General features: G+C 41.5%; 1 protein-coding gene and 1 long non-coding RNA gene across 3 annotated transcripts in view; one reads left to right on the forward strand and one right to left on the reverse strand.

Annotated features, from left to right (window-relative positions):
* The window catches only part of LOC136692846 (GTPase IMAP family member 9-like), a 33,036-nt gene extending 13,730 nt beyond the window's left edge, over positions 1–19,306 (reverse strand). Inside the window, exons 1-2 of one of the 2 annotated variants that reach the window (XM_066666552.1) lie at positions 19,224–19,277; positions 887–2,181 (exon numbers count right to left, since the gene is read on the reverse strand). In XM_066666552.1, the coding sequence (XP_066522649.1) occupies positions 1,382–2,181; positions 19,224–19,260 (837 nt within the window). In that variant the 5' untranslated portion in view covers positions 19,261–19,277 and the 3' untranslated portion in view covers positions 887–1,381. Of the gene's footprint in view, positions 1–886; positions 2,182–19,223 lie in introns of those variants that run through there. The other variant, XR_010801991.1, reaches the window with a different exon arrangement.
* The window catches only part of LOC136692404 (uncharacterized), a 78,863-nt gene that overhangs the window by 42,367 nt on the left and 13,666 nt on the right, over positions 1–22,830 (forward strand). The gene's annotated exons all lie outside the window — the stretch shown is intronic.

Consider the following 22,830-nt stretch of genomic DNA (forward strand, 5'->3'; position numbering starts at 1 on the left):
TACCATCCTACTCACTGTGCGTGGTGCAAGATACATTTGCGTCCCCTTCCAGGCTTGTAGACATTGCCTGATTTATGAAGGTCGACACACATCTGCTTTACTTTAATAGTGTGTTCTCTTGTCTTTCCCATGTTTAAGAGTGAGTAAGAGAAATAGCACTCTGTGTAACGCCATATTTATACCCCAGGGAAACAGGAAGTAATGAATTACTAATTAAAGGTTCCTAGATACGTTGATCCACTTTATACACTACAATAGAAATTACATAAATGGTTCAAATACATTTATATCCAAGAAATTGTTAAGGGTGCCAATAATTGTGGAAATGTTTTTCAGAGTGAGATTATGTTTCTGCAATAAAACAATAATTTATTTTAAACAAATTTTATCTAGGAGTGCCAATAATTATGGAGGGCGCTGTATTCTCACACTTACAGTAAAATGCATTGTAAAGTACAACATCTGGTCAAAGCTGATGTGATTCTTATAGTTTGCTAAAAAAAACAACCCTCTCATTCAAGTGTTTAGACAGCAAATGGACCATCTACTTGCAGCTGAAATGTTGTTTACAAAATCAAGACAAATGCATCTCTCAGTCCTCAGAGTAGCTGCGAGGCTAATTCTAACAAAGAGCCTGAAAGTCAAAGGAATCCATATCAAGAGACATTAAGAAATATAAGTTTGTTAGTGAACGGGTATTCACCGCTAAACCCTGCATGTTTTACAGGGAACACTGTGGAAAAAAAATACAGAAAGAAAAGTGTAAACCAAGTTAGTGTCCCTTGGAAATAAATGTATGTTGTTACAGGGAAGAACCACAAGGGGAGGCTCAAATCGTTAAATAAAAGTAATGTGATCACAGATTCTTCATCTCATGTGAGTTCTGTGACATTTATTATGTACAATAATTGTTTGCTTTCCTAATCACAGCTGGCTTATTCTTTTGTGGTAAAATGACTGATGTTTTTACGTGTGTTGTTTTGTTTCTTGCAGAGTGTTTGAACTGTCTCTTGCCACTCTTACAGCATTAATCAGCCACAAAGCGAGGGGGATTGCTACTGCAATTCCAATAACAATTCCCACACCTGACCCTGTTACTCCATATGCAGATCCAACTACTGATCCAACAAGAGCACCAATGATAGTCAGTATAATCAGTGCTGCTGGTTTCATGTAATAGCGCGCAAGTGTCATCATCTCATCTCGATACTTGCTCTTGATTTCTGCGATGTCCACAGGCTGGTCATCTTCATTCACTGTAACAAGACAAAAAAGAAACAAACGATCTACTTGAGTGGGGTGTCAACCAAGGGAAACACTCACCTGTACATAGATCTTCAAATATCTTTAAACATGGCTCTCAACCTAGGGGCTGTACCAGTTAATTGTGAAAAGGAGTCAATATAACATTTTTAGAAATATATTTACGGACAACATAATACTCACAACTAGGACGTTCTCCCTGAAAACTTCCACGTCGTTGCCGAAGAACAGTTTCCTCAGCTTGTCTTTTATACTGGTTAATTCTTGTCTGATACCCCATTTTCAGCCGTTCTTCTCTGTCCTCGTACTTTTGTTTCATTTCTGTGATGTTCTTTGGTATTTTGCTCTGCATATATTCATAGTACATCGGTGGCAAAAAGAAATCACCACAATTTCCTTCCACCGTTTTCTCTATTTCCTGGAGGAACTCAGGGACCTGGTCTTCAGAACGGAGGACATATTGTCTGTTGCCACATTTTTCCAGCAGTCTGTTTGCTTTCTGAATGTACTGTCTGACTGCAGGTTCCTCCACTTCTTCATCACATAAGAACAGCACCATTGTGTGTTTCCAGACCCTCTCAGACAGAAGCTCCATGTGGTGACTTACTGATTTAAGTTCTTTTACAGAAGGTCCATCAGCATCACTTTCAACACGCAGCACCACTGTAAGAGCATGGGGTCCTGGAGGGCAGAGAGTCACGCTTCGGACAATTTCATTTTTAACATTATTAGGGGTTTTATTTATAGCAAGTCTGTCCCATCCTGGAGTGTCCACCAGGCAGATCCTCCTTCCTCTAGCTTCTCCTTCACGTAAAACACATGATCCTATCTCCCCCTTAGGTTCCTTGCTGCCAAACAGGAGTCTGGCCACTTTACTCTTCCCAGCTCCAACTTTCCCCAGCAGCACAATCCTCAGTTCTGAAACAAAAGGCAAGAAATTAGAAAATAATAATAATAAAATCAAATTTTTTTTTTACTTCAGTTATGTGGAGGTGGTTTGTTTACAAAGTAACCGATGTACAATAAACAATGGTATTGTGTAAAAACATATTTTATTTAATATAATTAATAGTAATATAACATTTATTGCAATAATTTTGAAATTAATAAAAGTATTAAACGTATCGCCAAAATACCCTGAAATATCGTGATATTATTTTAGGGCAATATCACCCACCCCTACTGGCAACTATGAACAAGGAATACAAGCTGTGTTACTGTGTTAAATCCCAAAATAAAACTTACAGTGTTACGTTTATTTACAGATTTACTCAGATCTAAGCAAAAAGTAATCAACATGTCTTACCTTCTGTTGGTGAGATTCCTTCTGACGTGGCCATGTTGATTGTGAGTGAATCAGATTCGAAGATCCTGTGAATTTCCTTTAGAATATTACTTGTACATTGTGCAGTATTCTGTAAAACAAATGTTTTAAAATCTCATGAATTAATGTGACCTGGACAAAAGCAAAACAAGCCATTGTTTAGCTTTAGAAAATTACATTCTGTTTCTTGCAAATTGTCAAGTATATGTTTAGTTTCAGTTTCATTTGTGTCCTGAGAGTTTGTCATAAAAAACGTTCACTTCTGCTTAATTCTGCTGTTTACTTTACAGTAAAACATTCATTCACACCAACTCCTCACAGACAGTCACCAGGAGGAAACCCATGCAGACACAGAGAGAACACACCACACTCTTCACAGACAGTCACCCAGAGGAAACCCACGCAGACACAGAGAACACACCAACTCCTCACAGACAGTCACCAGGAGGAAACCCACGCAGACACAGAGAGAACACACCACACTCTTCACAGACAGTCACCCAGAGGAAACCCACGCAGACACAGAGAGAACACACCACACTCTTCACAGACAGTCACCCAGAGGAAACCCACGCAGACACAGAGAGAACACACCAACTCCTCACAGACAGTCACCAGGAGGAAACCCACGCAGACACAGAGAGAACACACTACACTCCTCACAGACAGTCACCCGGAGGAAACCCACACGGACACGGGGAGAACACACCAACTCCTCACAGACAGTCACCCAGAGGAAACCCACGCAGACACAGAGAGAACACACCAACTCCTCACAGACAGTCACCCGGAGGAAAGCCACGCAGACACAGAGAGAACACACTACACTCCTCACAGACAGTCACCCGGAGGAAACCCACGCGGACACGGGGAGAACACACCAACTCCTCACAGACAGTCACCCGGAGGAAACCCACGCAGACACAGGGAGAACACACCACATTCTTCACAGACAGTCACCCGGAGGAAACCCACGCAGACACAGGGAGAACACACCACACTCCTCACAGACAGTCACCCGGAGTGCGAATCAAACCCATAACCTCCATGTTCCTGGACCTGTGTTACTGTGACACCTACCTGCTGTAAATGAGGAGTAAATGAGGAAACACTGCTGGAATGTACTGCATCACAATCTGTTACTGTTGACACAAACAACACAGGAACTGGATTTTATTAACACATTTACAGACACATAATATTCATGAATAAAACACACATTGATACAAATTTAAACACTTGCCTTTGGTGGTTTGGTCTCCAGCAATTTATTTCCTAGTGCTCGGTTTGATCTTAAATGGCGTCTGGAAGTGCTCAGGTGAGAAAGGGTCAGGAAAAACACATCTTGGGATGAAAAGGGGCCGTGTCTTCTGTGATACGATCCTAATGCAGGGTAAAGGTAACAATGGATCAATTCCGAGCTTCCTGAGTATGGAATCAGATTTGTGCCAAAAATAATCGCAGAAAAAATAATCTAAAACATAAAACTTATAACTTGCAAACAAAATATCCAGCTCTGACGTTTGTGCTCCATGACTTTTGCACGTGAACGCTAAGTTCTGTGTGCGAGCACTCCGAGTTTTATGCATCTGATCCCAGAGTTTTACGAGCATTTTTGGCACAAACCTCTGCCTTCCTATTGGCTAATGAGTTTTTGAGTCACGACTCAGTGCACTGACGTTCACATGCTTATGAACGTTGCTGAATAGCTCTCATAGAATTTCCCCTTTTCTAATATTTAAACATATAGCCCTTTTTGCTTAAACTGCATACTATTAGAACATTTTACATTTTTTGTCACTTCACCTGTTCTTGTTTATTAATATTAATAATACTTATTATTATAATTATTGCTGATTACTGATAATTTTTTTTTTTAATGAATCATTCGCATTTCCTCACAAAATGCGAAAATGACAATGGACTTTGCAGAAGTTAAATACAACTTTATTAAAGGAACAGGAACATCTCTCACACTCCTTATTGTCATGTTTCTCTTTTCTCTGACACAAATGTGTCATGTAACACAAAATGCACATATGAAATTGATCATCAAAATAAAATTTGAGCATTTAAATCATAATAGCCGTTGTGGAATAGGTTCAATGTGTACATGGGATTCTGAACAGGAGCTCAAGTACTCGTATAAAAATATTTTACAAATAAGCAGAAATAAATGCTAATTTATTCTGTTTTATCCTGAGTAAACACAGACATCACCGTGCATTTACCTCAGATCAATATCTACAAAAGACAAACAGGTTTGTTTTCACAGATGAAACTACCTCACCCTCCTTGGATCACCACTTTAACGTTGTGGAGGGTTTGCGTGGCTGCGTGAGCCTAGGAGCTATGTTGTCGGGGGCAATAGCCCCTGGTAGGGTCTCCCAAGGCAAATTGATCCTAGGTGATGGGCCAGACAAAGAGTGATCCATAAAGACAAGGATGAAGAGATTAAGAACAGGGACACAGCTTCCCTTGCCTGGAGTAGGGTTAATGGGGCCTCACCCTGGAGCCAGGCCTGTGGGAGGGGCTCCTTGGCGAGCGCCTGGTGGCCAGACATTCACTCATGGGAGCCGGCCGGGCTCAGCCCGAAGGAGTAACATGGGTCCACTCTCCCATGGGTCCACCACTTGTGGGAGAGGTAGTAATCCAGGTCTGGTGCATTGTGGATCGGGAAGCAGCCGGGGTCGGGGGCCCTGGCGTTCTGATCCTCGGTTACTGAAACTGGCTTTTGGAACATGGAACATAACCTCTCTGGTGGGAAAAGAGCCTGAGCTAGTGCGCAAGGTTGAGAGGTACCGGCTAGATCTCCTTGAGAGGGGCTGGATGCTCTTCCACTCTGGAGTTGCCCAGGGTGAGAGGCATAAGGCAGGAATGGGCTTACTCAAAGCCCCCCGCTTAGCGCCTGTACGTTTGGGTTTACCCCAGTGGACGAGAGGGTAATTTCCCTGCGCCTTCGGGTTGGGGAAAGGGCTTATTTGTGCTTATGCACCGAACAGCAGTTCAGAGTACCATGCCTTCTTGGGGATCCTAGAGGGGGTGCTGGTGAACACTCATTCTGGAGACTCCATTGTTCTGCTGGGGGACTTCAACACTCACGTGGGTAATGACCGTGAGACCTGGAGGGGCGAAATTGGGAGGAACGGCCCCGCTGATCTGAACCCGAGTGGTGTTCAGTTATTGGATTTCTGTGCCCGTCATAGTTTGTCCATCACGAACACCATGTTCGAGCATAAGGGTGTCCACAAATACACCTTGCATCAGGATACCCTAGGCCGCATTTCGATGATTGACTTTATAGTCGTATCATCGGACCTGCGGCCATATGTTCTGGACACTCAGGTGAAGAGAGGTGCTGAGCTGTCAGCTGATCACCACCATGTGGTGAGTTGGATCAGGTGGCGGGGGAGGATGCCGGACAGACCTGGCAGGCCTAAACGTGTGTTGAGGGTTTGCTGGGAACTTTTGGCAGAGGAACCTGTCAGAAAGATCTTCAACTCCCACATCCAGCAGAGCTTCGACTGCACCAAGGGGGAGGCCACAAGGGAGAGTGACATTGAGTCAGAATGGGCCATGTTCCAGACCTCCATTGTCGAGGCAGCTGAATAGAGCTGTGGCTGCAAGGTTGTCGGTGCCTGTCAGGGTGGCAATCCCCGCACTCGGTGGTGGACAGCCCGGGTGAGGGAGGCTGTCAAGCTGAAGAAAGAGTCCTATCAAGCCTGGTTGGCTTGGGGGACTCCGGAGGCAGCTGACAGGTACAGAGGAGCCAAGCAGCTCGCAGCTTCGGCTGTTGCTGAGGCAAAAACACGGGTGTGGGAGGAGTTCGGTGAGAACATGGAAAACGACTTTCGGTCGGCTCCGAGAAGTTTCTGGAAAACCATCAGGCGACTCAGGAGGGGAAAGCAGCTTTCCACCAACACTGTATATGGTGGGGGTGGGGAGTTGTTGATCTCGACTGGAGACGTCATCAGGTGGAGGAAGGAATACTTCTAGGATCTTCTCAATCCCACCAGCACGTCTTCCGCAGAGAAAGTAGAGTTTGGGGACCCTGGGGAGGGCTCGTCTATCACTGGGGCCGAGGTGGTAGGAAAACTACTTGGCGGTATGGCCCCGGGGGTGGATGAAGTTCGCCCCGGTTTCCTCAAGGCTCTGGATGTTGTGGGGCTGTCTTGGCTGACGCGTCTTTGCAACATCACATGGACATCAGGGGCAGTACCTCTGGACTGGCAGACTGGGGTGGTGGTTCCCCTTTTTAAAAAGGGGGATCGGAGGGTGTGTTCCAACTATAGGGGGATCACACCCCTCAGCCTCCCCGGCAAGGTCTATTCGGGGGTACTGGAGAAGAGAGTCCGACTGATAGTTAACCCTCGGATCCAGGAGGAACAAAACACAGGACCAGCTCTTTACCTCTCTATCCAGTCCCTGTATAGGCAGAGCAGGAGTCTGGTTCGTATGGCTGGCAGTAAGTCAGACTGGTTTCCAGTCGGAGTTGGACTCCGTCAGGGCTGCCCGTTGTCACCAGTTCTGTTCATTATTTTTATGGACAGAATTTCTCGGCATAGCCAAGTGGCGGAAGGTGTCCGGTTTGGTGGTCTCAGGATTCCATGCCTGCTTTTTGTGGATGATGTGGTCTTGTTGGCTTCATTGAGCCGGGAACTCCAGCTCTTGCTGGACCAGTTTGCAGCCGAGTGTGAAGTGGTAGGGATGAGGATCAGCACCTCCAAGTCCGAGTGAGCACTGGGTGGCCAGTGCTCAAAAGGGTGGAGTGCTCTCTCCAGGTTGGAAGTGAGATCCTGCCTCAAGTGGAGGAGTTTAAATACCTCAGGGTCTTGTTCACGAGTGAGGGAAAGATGGAGCGGGAGATTGACAGGTGGATCAGTGCAGCGTCAGGGATCTGTACCGGTCTGTTGTGGTGAAGAGAGAGCTGAGTAGAAAAGCAAAGCTCTCGATTTACCGTTCAATCTACGTCCCAAACCTCACCTATGGTCACGAGCTTTGGGTAGTGACTGAAAGAACGAGATCGCAGGTACAAGCGGTTGAAATGAGTTTTCTCCGCAGGGTGTCTGGGGTTAGGAGCTCGGACATCCGGGAGAGACTCAAGCCGCTGCTCCTCCGCGTCGAGAGGAGCCAGTTGAGGTGGTTCGGACATCTGGTCCGGATGCCTCCTGGACGCCTTCCTGATGAGGTGTTCCGGGCATGTCCAATGGGGAGGAGGCCCCGGGGCAGACCAAGAACACACTGGAGAGACTACCGTATTTTCCGCACTATAAGGTGCACCTAAAAAACTCAAATTATCTCAAAAGCCGACAGTGCGCCTTATAATCCGGTGCACCTTATATATGGACCAATATTGAGCCACAACAGGTCTCGCAACTACGGTAAGCAGCCGCCTACTTCATTTTCTTCCGCGCGCGGTGCATGCTGGATATATACCGGTATATATATTTCATTTCCATTTGTTTTTTATGTAAAGACCCCAAAATGGCTCCTATTAAGAGACACGCATATGACGCAGATTTTAAACTCAAGGCGATCAGTCACACAGAAGAACATGGGAGTAGAGCAGCAGCAAGAGAATTTAACATTAACGAATCAATGGTGCGAAAGTGGAGGAAGCAACAAGATGACCTACGCCAAGTAAAGAAGACTAAACAGAGTTTCCGAGGGAATAAAGCGAGATGGCTACATTTGGAGGACTACGCTGGGTTGTAATCTATTAATAAAGTTGAACTGACCTATCTGACTGTTTTGTTGACATTCCCTTTAGCGCAGCTCCATCTAATTGATGCATAACATAACCCCCAGCCTCTACTGTAGCGTCTATTGTATGCACCTTATAATCCGGTGCGCCTTATATATGGACAAAGTTTTAAAATAGGTCATTCAATGAAGGTGCGCCTTATAATCCGGTGCGCCTTATAGTGTGGAAAATACGGTACATGTCTCAACTGGCCTGGGAATGCCTCGGTATACCCCCGGAGGAACTGGAGACCGTGACTGGGGAGAGGGAGGTCTGGGTTTCTTTGCTCCGACTGCTTCCACCGCGACCTGGACAAGCGGTGGATATTGGATGGATGGATGGATGGATGGATGGAAATTACCTCAGTATCTACATTGATATCGTCGGACTTATTTCAGCGTTTTAAATTAAATTCAATTGTAAATTACAGAGAGTATTCATGTTTATGTAAAATCCCCAGTGTCTCTCCACTGCTGAACTACAATGTGGAGTTCAAAATACCTAGGACACTGAATTCATTAGCCAATGGGAAGGCACTATGGCATTACCTTTGTGCCACAATTCTGCACGTGCGCGGATATTTTGAGTGAGCAAGAAGGTTTTTGTACGCGCGCGGATATTTTGAGCAAGCAAGGAGGTTTCTTGAATGCACACTACAACCTACACATCTTGCTCTCCTCTCTTGCGTGTGCGATGTCTCAGACCCGCTCGCTTCACACTTTATCGTTTGTCAATTTCACGTTTGTTATTACAACGTGCCCTCAGTTTCAGCCAATCAAAAATGAGAAATAACAAAGGTCATTTCTGATTGGATGGCTTAACCGCCAAGTGGGTGGGACATACAGGCTGCAGACAAGTAAATAGTGGGACACCGGTTACAGGTTATGGCTAGGGGCAAAATCTGAAAATGTCCTCCGAACGGCAACAGACCAGTGCACCACAGCCAGCAATTTTATATTGTATTCATTGAATTGGCCACATGGTAGAGTTTTTGTCTGTTTTTTTTTTTTTGCCTTAATTGTATTTATCTAGTTTTACTGAGTAAGCAAGTAGCTGATGTGCTGAAAATAATGCACATAGTATAAAATAGTGCTAGCAACGACTGTAAATGGTACTGCAACTACTGTAGAAATTTCTTTATTAGTAATCCCAGACAGTGAGCATATATCTGTACACTGGCATAAAAAGGCTGGCACACCACTGACTGTAGACCACTGCTGGTCCACCATGGGACCACTCAGATTACTGTCCTGTACAGGATATAACTCATTTATAATCTCTTCAAACAGATTTTACATTCACAGAGACTTTTATTCTGGAAAACAAATTAATACAAATATTACCAACAACTATGAGAAATATAATAATGAGTATAAGCCTGAGATAAAATGATTAAACACTGAAAATGTTGACACTGTCCTGGATTAAAATTATTTGCTGATCTTATCTAGGCGGCACAGTGGAGCAGCAGGTAGTGTCGCAGTCACTCAGCTCCAGGGACCTGTAATTGAATGTGTGATTGAGTGTGTGATTGACTGTTAGTGTGTGTGTGTTGCCCTGTGAAGGACTGGCGCCCCCTCCAGGGTGTATTCCTGCCTTGCACCCAATGATTCCAGGTAGGCTCTGGACCCACCGTGACCCTGAATTGGATAAGGGTTACAGATAATGAATGAATGAATGACTAATCTTATCTATAAACAATAACAAAATAACCTAATGAAGGAAAAAATGTAAATTGTGAATGGATGGAATGGAAAAGTGCTAAAATGTGGCATTTTGTCTAAAATTCTGTTTAATCAGCAGTGGTCCACCCAGAAAACACTGTGTAAAACACTAGTGGACCTCCAACTTTGGCCTCAGTGGGTCAACAGTGGTCCGCCGTCTCCTTGCTCTGTGATAGAACATACTGTAAATGCTATCTAGATAGGTAGTTATCAACATATATGGTTGATTGTGTAATGCTAAAATCTAAATAACTTAATAGCTTAATACTGCAGTTAAGTTAGCTTGCAGTTAGCTAGTCATAATTCTGTCGGCTATTACTCTAATGTAGTGAAATATCTGCGTGTGCTCGCAAAAACCTTTTTGCTCGCTCAAAATATCCGCGCACGTGCAGAATTGTGGCACAAAAGTAACACCATAGTATACATGGCACTGTGCACTAGTCCTGTGTTTGATTACTGGATTTCTGCAGCAAAAGTGACAAAAACCTGTGTATGCCAGTGCTCATTTCTTCTTTGCCAGTAGGACTTGTCTCCACCAGAAATATCTGCTCCTCGTTATTATTAAATATGACTATGTATAAGGCTGTGTATACTGTGCTGAATGAGTGTTTTACCTTTTCAACAGGAAATGCATTGACATGAAGGATTCTTCTGCCTGTAATCAGTAATTAAGCAAAAATGAATTTTTAACCAAACTAAACTAATCATAAAGTGATTATACACAAGATTATTTTAAACTCAAGACACTCAGTAAAGTGAAATATCTTCCAAACTATGGAAGCAAATCGGTCTCATCAGACTTTGAAATATTACCACCTTTGAATTTGTAGCACTGAATTTTTTTTGCACTGAAATTATGCACCTGAATATAATTGCTCTTGAAAAGAACTCGTGAATTTTCAAGAACACGTTTTCACTGTTATTATTCAACGTTAATAAATTAAAAAAATTCAAGCTCAAAAAAATTCTAACAATATATTTTCAAGTTGCTCAAATTCGGTAGACGACATTCAGACACCAAAATACGAGTTACAAAAAATTCAGAGTCACATCCGGGACACCAAGGATGAGCAATCGATTCATTCGGATTTTCTTCTCTTTCAATGGTGCACTAGTTACATTCTGTCGCCGCTAGATGGCGAAACACGAACACAACTTCCATAACGTTGAAAAACTACACGTTTAGCTTCCTTCCGCGGAATTATATCTATTATTATATATAGATATATTATCTCTTTATTTTCAAAGTGTCTCAAAAATCTGAACGTCTCATTAAAGACACAATATAACAGACTACTGCTCCTCCCACAAATGCATGTTCTTTATATATGTGGCACCATTGAAAAGGGAAATTAACAGGCTTCTCAACAAAATAAAACCAAGAAGCCCAGAAGCACTGTTACAACAAATAAATAATCTACAAACACAAACTTCTATATAAATATTTATATTAATATTAGAAATAACCAGACATTGTTAATATACACACCAACATTCAGTGTTTAAACAAACTTTATGAATTAAACTCTGCACATTGTGATATTATATCTGTACTACACCTTCTGTAATATCAACTTTAGATTCTTGATAATCTGACAATTAAAAAATAAAAATGCCATAGGACATATACTCCACAGTTCATGTTTCCACATTCTGTCATATCACATGCTCTGTTCACAGGGCCATTACAACAAAATCTCCACAGTAAAATTTCTTCATCTTCAGGATATCAATAGTCTGTTATACTGTGTCTTTAGTGAGACTTTCAGATTTTTGAGACACTTTGAAAATAAAGAGATAATATCCGCGGAAGGAAGCTAAACGTGTAGTTTTTCCACGGTATGGAAGTTGTGTTCGTATTTCGCCATCTAGCGGCGACTACTGCAGAATGCAACTACTGCACCATTTAAGGTGCAAGAGAAAATCCAAATGAATCGATCGCTCATCCTTGGCGACCCGGATGTGTATCTGACAATTTTTTGTAAGTCGTATTTTGGTATCTCAATTTCATCTACTGAATTACAGCAACTTCAAAATATATTGTTAGAATATTTTTGAGCTTGAATTTTTTTATCTGAATTTATTAACCTTGAATAATAACAGTGAAAATGTGTTCTTGAAAATTCACAAGGTCTATTCAAGAGCAATTATATTCAGATGCATAATTTTGAAGCAAAATATTCAGAGGTGTAAATCTGAAGACTTAAATTCAAAAGCAGCAAAATTGAGGTGCATAATTTCAGTGCAAAAAAAAATTCAGTGCTACAAATTCAAAGGTGGTAAGGAGACAGATTTGCTTCCATACAAACCTCAAAACTGCACCAGACACCATATTGAAACCTGAAATTTGTCTGTGCTTTTGTCAGCAAACCTAGAAGCTGATGTAATACTCTGAAATAACATGACATTAACAACATTAAGAACAGTTTATGGTGCAGCTTTAATGAGGTGAACTGGTCAGATTAAACGTGCATTACCACATTTCTAACTCCAAATGTAAAGAAGCAAACATCGAAGACCTAAGATGCTGTAGACAGTAAAATCGCTTGATTGCGCCACATCCTGTATTTACTCTCACCGTGTTAATTCCCACAATAGAAATATAAATTAGGTTTAAAATTCCATAAATATAACATCTTTAAAAATGCATATGATTTTTTCATCCCAGTGTCCTGTGAAGAAGAAAAAATATTTTGAAAATAATCTAAAAATCCTACTTTTCTTATTTGCTTGCTGTTGCTCCTTTGCTTCTGCAAAACAGTGTGGTTTCACTTCCGTTATAACCCCAGAGTCACACACGAGAATCTCATAACACAACTCCTATTGCACCCGTCTATATTTCAAACTTACTTCCTCTTGAAACATCACAAGAACGGCTGTAAAAATTTAGCTCATGGAAAAAAACACTGGCAAAATGCAAATTTGAAGTGTTTCATGTTTCATTCATCTGTCCTCATGAAATTAATCATGACTCAGCACTGTACGGGGTTTTGTTTTTGCCGTAGAGATAAACTGAGTTTCATTGGGTAAAGTGCATTGAAATACAACCATTATATTACAGTTTTTCTCAATTGCTAAAACACAAACTCTGTTGTCTGAACCAAATTCTCGGTGTCCTAAACCCATTTATTGAAATTGTCACCCATTTGGCAGAACCATAAGCACATTTCACCTATAAAGACACAATTTGCAAACATATTTTCACCCACTAAAACACATTTTGCACTGTGATGCACTTGGGCTGCATAATGGTAAGCACAGGTAGCAAAAGTGAAACTCAAATAAAGCACCAGTGTCACAACGTAAACACAGCCTCTCTAAACTGATCACACATGTGACCAATGATGTGAAGAAACCAATATAAGCCAGTACAAGGGTCCCGGTCGTAGAAGTTTCACTGTGGATAGAAACAAAGAGGCAGAGTAAGGGGAAGAGGTGGAAGAAGAGGAGGGACAAGACGAAGAATGATGATTTCAGATGAAAAACGGACAACCATCATTGACCACTTTCTTGTCCATGGATCGACTATGAGGGAAGCAGGACTTCAAATTCAGCCCAATCTGAGTAGATTCACAGTGTCCACCATAGTCCGAACATTCAGAGAGGAGAACAGGTAATTGCTTTGTTTACAGTACGACTCAGTACAGATCTGTAAAATGGTTTTTCATTACGATTTTTCTAAAACATTTGTAGGCTTAGTGCTATGCAGTAACTGCAATATTTTGTAACTGCCACATCGCAGGGGAGGACGTCTATGTAACTCATTCCAGAGACCCTCAATGTTGACATGGTCCCTCAAAGACAAGTGTAATCATACTGCGTGAAATACAGCAGAGAATGTTTCAACTGGATTCCTCAGACCGTCCACATGAATATATTTACATGGATGAAGCTGGGTTCAATCTCGCCAAAAGGAGGAGGAGAGGCAGGAACGTGATTGGCCAATGAGCCATTGTTGCAGTCCCTGGCCAACGTGGTGGCAATGTCATGTTATGTGCTTCCATCAGCAATCATGGGGTTCTCCACCATCATGCCACATTGCAGCCATACAACACTCAACACTCAACATCTCTTGGCTTTTATGAATGCTATTTGAGATATTGTGTTAGGGCGTGAACTTACATTTACGTTTCGGCATAGCTGCTCGAGATGAGGGTAGGTACATGAACTTTGCCTGACGTAAACAAGAACTACTGACGTGCAGACTGACCAATTAAATGTTTACAGAGAAGGTTATCGACCAATAACGGTAGCTCTACAGTCAGACCGTCCAATCAGATTTTAGGCTACTTCACCACGCCCCCTTCTCACTCAAGCGAACCAATCGGAGTAGGGGAGGGCGGGACTAGTTTGTGAACGAAACACTTCTCGAGGTTCTATGTAAGCTCTAGAAAAACTAAATCCCGGACATTTGTGAAATTCCGGCCGGACATTTTTTAAGTCTAAAAAAGAGGACATGTCCGGGTAAAAGAGGACGTCTGGTCACCCTACAAAATCAAGTCAAATGCATCTCTCTCAGTAGCTGTGAGGCTAATTCTAATAAAGAGCCTGAAACTCAAAGGAATCCATATCAAGAGACATTAAGAAATAGAACTTTATTAGTAAACAGGTATTTGCCGCTAAACCCTGCACGTTTTACAGGGAATAATGTGGAAAAAATACAGAAATAAAAGTGTAAATCAAGTTAGTGTCCCTTGGAGATAAATGTATGTTGTTACAGGGAAGAACCACAAGGGGAGGCTCAAATCTTTAACTAAAAGTAATCTGATCATAGACTACATCTGATTTACACAGAGTATTATATTTACAGACAAATAATACAGCCACAAATAAATAATATACTATAGTACATGTAAATTGTAAATGAGAAACAAAAAACAAGCCAAAATTGTACCACACACACACACACACACTATTATACACTGAAGGATTTAACTGAATATCATTCAGATCAAGGAAGATTTACATTCTGATATAGTCCATCTAAAGGTAATGGTACAGAGCTTGGTACAAAGAGAGATGAGCATACGTTGTCCCTGCATAGCTTCATTTTACAGTACCAATACAGTAATAATACAGTTTATAAATGGCCATCCTTATGGGGGACCCACTTCTTATAAGAAACATAAACTGGTTCATTCAGGAACCACCAAGCAATTTGATTCTTAATTTCATATTTTCTGTGATATTTATTATGTACACAGCTGGCTAATTATTTATTTATTTATTTTTGTGGTAAATATGTCTGATGTTTTTGGTGTTGTCACGCCCTCGTCCTGTCTGGTCTGTTTTCCCCGCCATGTGCTCTCTCAGCACATGGCACTGTTTGGTATTGTCCTTGTCTCCGCCTTTGTTCCGCCTCCTTGTCCGTAATCCTCGTTATCTGGTTCAGGTGTGTCTCATCTGTTTATGTATTTAAGTTACCTGGTGTCACTTGTTTGTATCGGTCATTTGTTCTTGTTTTGTTTCCTAGCTCTAGTCATGTTGTTTCATGTTTCTCGTTCCAGTTCCTCGTTTTGTTTTGTTCTTGTTACAACTCATCTTGTTTTGTTAGTATTCCTAGTCATGTTCTTTCCTCGCTTCGTGTTTGCCCTCGAGTCTGTTTGTGTTTGTTTTGTTATTTTCTTGTAAATAAAAGTCTGTGTTGTAGCGTGTGCGTCCGCTTCCGTCAGTCCAACTCAGCGTTTCTTGACAGAATGACCGATCCTACAAAGGACGCAGCAAACACAGACAGTCCGTTCTCTAGGTGTGCGATTCGCCGGACGCCATTCCGTACGGGCCCTAGAGATCCTGTGGGGTATGTTTTAGAGGCGGCTGCGGAATGGAGTATCCGGCTTCAGCACATACACGCCAGAGCTGCTCAGTGCCTTAAGGAGGAGTCGACTCAGGAATCGAGTGACTGCTCCAGCGTGAATCGAAGGAGCCGGCAAAAGAACCGTGCTGGAGTCTCCCTCTCGCTGGGGTTTTCCCCCCTCAGCTCCGGGGAAATTTTTGGGGGGGGCTTGAGGGTAGGGGCTGTTAGCCTCAAACCTCAGGACATGGGAGGTGAGGCTAACAGAGGCGCCCTAAAGAAGTCTCTCATGAGTGCGCCCATCAGTCCCCTTAAACCCTCAACAACTCCAGCACGTGTCCTGCGAGCAGCATAAGCACCTGCCTCCGTGGACGTCGTCGCAGGTCCCCCTGCTTCCAAGGTCTTTGCCACAGTTCCTCCTGACATCCAGGAGATGATGGAAAGCATCAATGCAGCTTTGTATGCCCTTCAAAGGAGAAGCCTCACCGCCGAACCTGCTCCAGAGAAAGCGGCTTTCCTTACCGCTTCTGTTCCCGCCATGGCGGCACCTCCAGCCGCTCCTGTCCCTGTGAAAGCGGCACCTTCAGCTGCTCCTGTCCCTGTGAAAGCGGCGCCTCCAGCCACTCCTGTCCCTGTGAATGCGGCGCCTCCAGCCGCTCCAGAGAAGGAGACTTCCTCAGCCGCTCCTGTCCCAGCGGAGGCGGCTTCCTCAGCCGCTCCTGTCTCAGCGAGGGCAGCTTCCTCAGCCACTTCTGCCCCTGTGACTGTGGCTACGGCCACTTCAGTTTGTGTCCCTAAATCGGCCCAGCGGACTTCCAGGCCGATTCCCAGAACTGTGCCCAGGCTGGTCCCTCGGACTTCCCCACAGACTTTTGCCAGTCCTGGGCACCCCCCAGTTGTCTTGGTTCCCGTGTCTGTCCCTGTCCTGGTTCCGGTTTCTGTCCACGTCCCTGTGCCTGTGTCTGCTCTCGTTTTTGTTCCTGTCCTGGTCACTGTGTTTGTGTCTGTCTCCGTAAACGTCCTGGTCCCTGTTCCCCTGCCAAGTCCGGTCCAGTCCCCGTTTCAACCCTCGGTCCTGCCTCGTTTTATGTCCATTCCCAGTTCTCCATTCCGTCACCTGTCTCGTCTCCTGTCCGGTCCCAGCACCCAGCCCCAGTCCAGTCACCTGTCCAGTCTAGTCCTTTCCACTGGTTTTGTTTCCTAGCTCTAGTCATGTTGTTTCATGTTTCTCATTCCAGTTCCTCGTTTTGTTTCGTTCCTGTTACAAATCTTGTTTTGTTAGTATTCCTAGTCATGTTCTTTCCTTGCTTCGTGTTTGCTCTTGAGTCCGTTTGTGTTTGTTTTGTTATTTTCTTGTAAATAAAAGTCTGTGTTGTAGCATGTGCATCCGCCTCCGTCAGTCCGACTCAGCCTTTCTTGACAGGTGTGGTGTTTTGTTCCATGCAGTATGTATATAATCAGCCACAAAGCCAGGGGGATTGCTACTGCAAATCCAATGACAATTCCCACACCTGACCCTGTTACTCCATTTACAGATCCAACTACTGATCCAACAAGAGCACCAATGAAAGTCAGTGCAATCAGTGCTGCTGGTTTTATGTAATTACCTGGAACTGTCATCATCTCATCTCGATACTTGCTCTTCATTGCTCATCTTCATTCACTGTAACAAGACAAAATAAAACAAAAGAATATACTTGAGTGAGGTGTAAAATAAGGGAGACACTCATCTATACATTGATTATAACCTTCAAATGTGGCTTAAAACCTAGGGGTTGTGAACTTCTGGAGTATGCCAGATAACTGAGACAATTGAGTCAATATAACATTTTTAGAAATATAGCTACAGACAAGATAATACGACTAGGACGGTCTTTCTCAAAACTTGCCTAAGAAGTTTCCTCAGCTTGTCTTTCATACTGGTTAATTCTTGTCTGATACCCCATTTTCAGCTGTTCTTTTGTTTTCTGATACTTGAAATTAGCCGTTTATATAACAATTTAGGAAAAATATTTTCATGTAATTTTTTCCCCATAAAATTATAACTCACAAATAAAATAATGATTTTATTTTGTGACAGCATCAGTTGTAAAAAACACTACACAAATATATTTGATTTAATTTGATTTGAGGATAACACTCACGAGTAGGAACTTCTCCCTGAAGACTTCTATGTCATGGCCTACAAAAAGATTCCTCAACTTGTTTTTGATGCGGACTAATTCTTGTTTGATGTGCCATTTTCAGCTGTTCTTCTATGTCCTCATACATTTTTTTAATTTCTGTGATGTTCTTTGGCATTTTGCTCTGCATATATTCATAGTACATTGGTGGCAAGAAGAAATCACCACAGTTTCCTTCCACCATTTTGGTGACTTACTGATTTAAGTTATTTTACAGAAGGTCCATCAGCATCACTTTTAACACGCAGCACCACTATCAGAGCATGGGGTCCTGGAGTGCAGAAAGTCACGCTTCGGACCATTTTATTTTTAATTTTATCAAGTGTTTTATTTATAGCAAATCTGTCCCATTCTGGAGTGTCCACCAGGCAGATCCTCCTTCCTCTAGATTCTCCTTCACGTAAAAACACATGATCCTATCTTCCCCTTAGGTTCCTTGCTGCCAAACAGGAGTCTGGCCACTTTACTCTTCCCAGCTCCAACTTTCCCCAGCAGCACAATCCTTAGCTCAGAAACCAAAATGAGGGAAAGCAGAAACAGACAGACTCGAGACTAAATGACGACAGGGAAACAAAACAATGACAGGAAACGAAGCGAGGCACGGACGAGACAAAACGAGAAACAGACAAACTGACGGGAGCGATACTACTTATGAAACAACTCGACACGAAACACAACAAAGGTGAAATGTTCGACAAACAGGAGAGACACAAGGGAACTTAAATACAAGACACAGACAAGATACACCTGGACAGATAATGAGGAGGACGGACAAGGAGGCAGAACAAAGGCGGGACTAGGGCAACAACAAAGGGCCATGTGCTGAGAATGAGCACATGGTCGGGAAAACAGACATGACAGGACGAGGGCGTGTCAGGTATTGTGTAAAAATACATTTTATTTAATATGATGAATAGCAATATAACATTTATTTTATTGCAAAAGTTTTGAAATTAATAAAAGTATTTTTCAGTGTTTTGTTTTTATCACCAAGAATATCGCTATTGCCAAAATACCCTGAAATATCGTGATATTATTTTAGGGCAATATCACCCACCCCTACTGGAAACTATGAACAAGCAATACAAGCTGTGTTACTGTGTTAAATCCCAAAATAAAACTTTTACATAAAACAGTGTTAAGTTTATTTACATATTTACTCAGATCTAAGCAAAAAGTAATCAACATATCTAACCTTCTGTTTTTGGTGAGATTCCTTCTGACGTGGCCATGTTGATTGTGAGTGAATCAGATTCAAAGATCCTGTGAATTTCCTTTTAGAACAGGGGTCGGTACTTTACCACTCAAAGAGCCATTTGGACCCGTTTCAAGCAGTATAGAAAACACAGGGAGCCACAAAACCCTTTTGAAATTTTAAATCAAATAACACTGCTCATAACAGTTTTTTTTGCCTTTGTGCTATGTATAAACAAACTATACTGTGTTACATTTATGAAATCAATGAACGACTGCAGAGAAAATGAAATAACATTTCTACATGCAACAAAACATTTTTAACTCCGAAAAAAGGACGTTGGATTGAAGGTTAAGTAAAATACTCAATGTCTATTTGAGTCGTTGTAGTAATGGAAAAAAAACGACGAACTGAAAATTCCACTGGCAGCAAATACAAATGCTGTCCTCTCTCTGCGTGCCGTCATCCTTTTCTGGCACTGGAGTCAAGCCAGCCTCCACTTGGAAAAGCTTGGTCGAACTAGCACCCACTTAGTTTTGGTGGAACTGCATATTCTGAACATTATGGTAAGAGCGTGTAGAGGAACGAATTTCAAAATAAAAGAAAAAAGTCACAAGGGCCTTTATTTTGAAATGACACATCAGAATGACTTCATATTCAGTGTGTGACATAATCAGGTGTTATACTATGATTATGAAGTGAAATTGTTCTGTGCAAACTAATGGTTCACTTTTTAATAATGATCTAAATTTGGAATTAAATTTACAGACATAGGACAACACAAAAGGGCCTTTATTTTGAAATGACACATCAGAATGACTTCATATTCAGTGAGTGACAATCGGGTGTTGTACTTTGATTAGGAAGTGAAATTGTTCTGTGCAAACTAAAGGTTTCCTTTTAATAATTATATAAATTTGGAATTACATTTACAGAAATGGGACCATTCAACTGGCCTTTATTTTGAAATGACACATCAGAATGACTTCATATTCAGTGAGTGACATAATCAGGTGTTGTACTATGATTATGAAGTAAATTGTTCTGTGCAAACTAAAGGTTTCTTTTTAATAATTATATAAATTTGGAAATAAATTTACAGAAATGGGACCATTCAAAGGGCCTTTATTTTGAAATGACACATCAGAATGACTTCATATTACATGAGTGACATAATCAGATGTTGTACTACGATTATGAAGTGAAATTGTTCTGTGCAAACGAATGGTTCACTTTTAATAATGATCTAAATTTGGAAATAAATTTACAGACATAGGACAACACAAAAGGGCCTTTATTTTGAAATGACACATCAGAATGACTTGATATTCAGTGAGTGACATAATCAGGTGGTGTACTATGATTATGAAGTGAAATTGTTCTGTGCAAACTAAAGGTTTCCTTTTAATAATTATATAAATTTGGAAATAAATTTACAGAAATGGGACCATTCAAAGGGCCTTTATTTTGAAATGACACATCAGAATGACTTCATATTCAGTGAGTGACATAATCAGGTGCTGTACTATGATTATGAAGTGAAATTGTTCTGTGCAAATTAAAGGTTTCCTTTTAATAATTATATAAATTTGGAATTAAATTTACAGAAATTTACAGTGACTTGAAGGTCATGTCCCAAAATCCTCATTATTTCCACAAAATAGCAAATATTTATGAATGAATGTTTATCCATTTATTATTTGTTTAGAAAATTATTTATTTATTACATAGATTTCCTGTCAGTGACTTTTGTTTTTTATTTTGAAATTCGTTCCTCTACACGCTCTTACCGTAATGTTCAGAATACGCAGTTCCACCAAAAGTAAGTGGGGGCTAGTTTGACCAAGCTATTCCAAGTGGAGGCTGGCTTGACTCCAGTTTACTGGCGCCGTCAGCTGTCAACCTGAATAATAAAATGTCTATTTCACTGAACAATGAAAAATATGAATATCTTTTTCAAGAAACAGCACACTGGCGGGTGTGGCACGTTGGAAGTTGTGACGTGTATTAAGAGCTACAAAAATATTTTAAATATTAAATACTAAAATATTTTAGATGTTACAAGATCGCCATAATCTTCATAGAATTACATTTTGAAAATGAACGAACTAAAATAAAATACATTTTAATTAAATAGTCATTAATTATTTTCAAAAGCTGAGCCGCATCAGAGGGATCAAAGAGCCGCATGCGGCTTTGGAGCCGCGGGTTGCCGACTTCTGATTTAGACACTTAAAAAAAGCAATCACACTGTAGCCAAAGAGGCAAAGAGCAGTATATTTTATAGGGAAAATACAGCAAATGAAATATATACTGAAAATAACGGTATTTCATAGAAAAAACTGCAACAAAGTGCAACCACGGAAGAGATTCAGCAGTAATGGCTCAGCTTGCCACTAAAGAGGACACTGAGCTTTCATTTGACCCCTCATTTAAGGTAATGGCGCACCTTTTGCTCATGCACTGTAATCCAGAGGAGTTTACTCAGAGGAGCTGTATACTCCATTTTTACACTTTGGGGATTTATTACCCCAGTTCATGGGTTGGCAAAAAAACCCTTTTATATGCAGTGTTATTTCATTTAAAATTTCAAAAGGGTTTTGTGGCTCCCCGTGTTTTCTTTACTGTGTGAAACGGGTCCAAATGGCTCTTTGAGTGTTAAAGGTTGCCGACTCCTGCCTCAGTTTAACAAAAAGGAAAAATAGCTACAAATATAGTAAGTCAACTACAGCGTGTCAGAACCTATTACCATCCAATATGGCTTACCATGGCCCAAACACAAGCTGTGCAATGTATATTTGTAGTAATTCAGCAACACACACACACACACATATATATATAGGACACTTGAGACAACACAAGACCATATATTTATACTTTATAAATATATAAAAAATAAAGTGGGAAAATACTTATGTTATATACAAATAACAGTGAGTGGGTAAATAGTTTGACATTCAGGAGTAAATAGGAAGTATGCACAGATACCATCAACCAATGTCACAAAAAAACACGTATCTGTGTAATGGACGTCAATGTAAACAGATTTTTTATTTTAGCAAAATGAGAGAATATGTGAATAGCACCTGATGGATGTTTGGGAGAGACTTCGTAACCCCAAGATACTACCATTTGATTCAATCCTCTTACTGTGAGCTTTGGAGAACTTTTTAATTCTTTCATCATCCTTCTCACTGTGTGTGGTGCAAGATACACTTGCGTCCTCTTCCAGGCTTTGTCACAGTTTGTCACAGTTCCAGGTGTTTTGAACTCTTTGATGATTTCTCTGACTGTAGATGAGGGCATGTGCAGGTGAGGAGCTATTTTCTTGTAGCCACTGCGTGATTTATGAAGGTCGACACACATCTGCTTTACTCGAACAGTGTGTTCTCTGGTCTTTCCCATGTTTAAGAGTGAGTAAGAGAAATAGACCTCTGTGTAACGCCATATTTATACCCCAGGGAAACAGGAAGTAATGAATTACTAATTAAAGGTTCCTAGACACTTTGATCCACTTTATACACTACAGTAGAAATGACATCAATGGTTAAAATACATTTATTTCCAAGAAATTGTAAAGGGTGCCAATAATTCTGGAACAGACCAT

The sequence above is a fragment of the Hoplias malabaricus genome, chromosome 3 (genome assembly GCF_029633855.1).
Source record: "Hoplias malabaricus isolate fHopMal1 chromosome 3, fHopMal1.hap1, whole genome shotgun sequence".
Taxonomy (NCBI): Eukaryota; Metazoa; Chordata; class Actinopteri; order Characiformes; family Erythrinidae; genus Hoplias; species Hoplias malabaricus.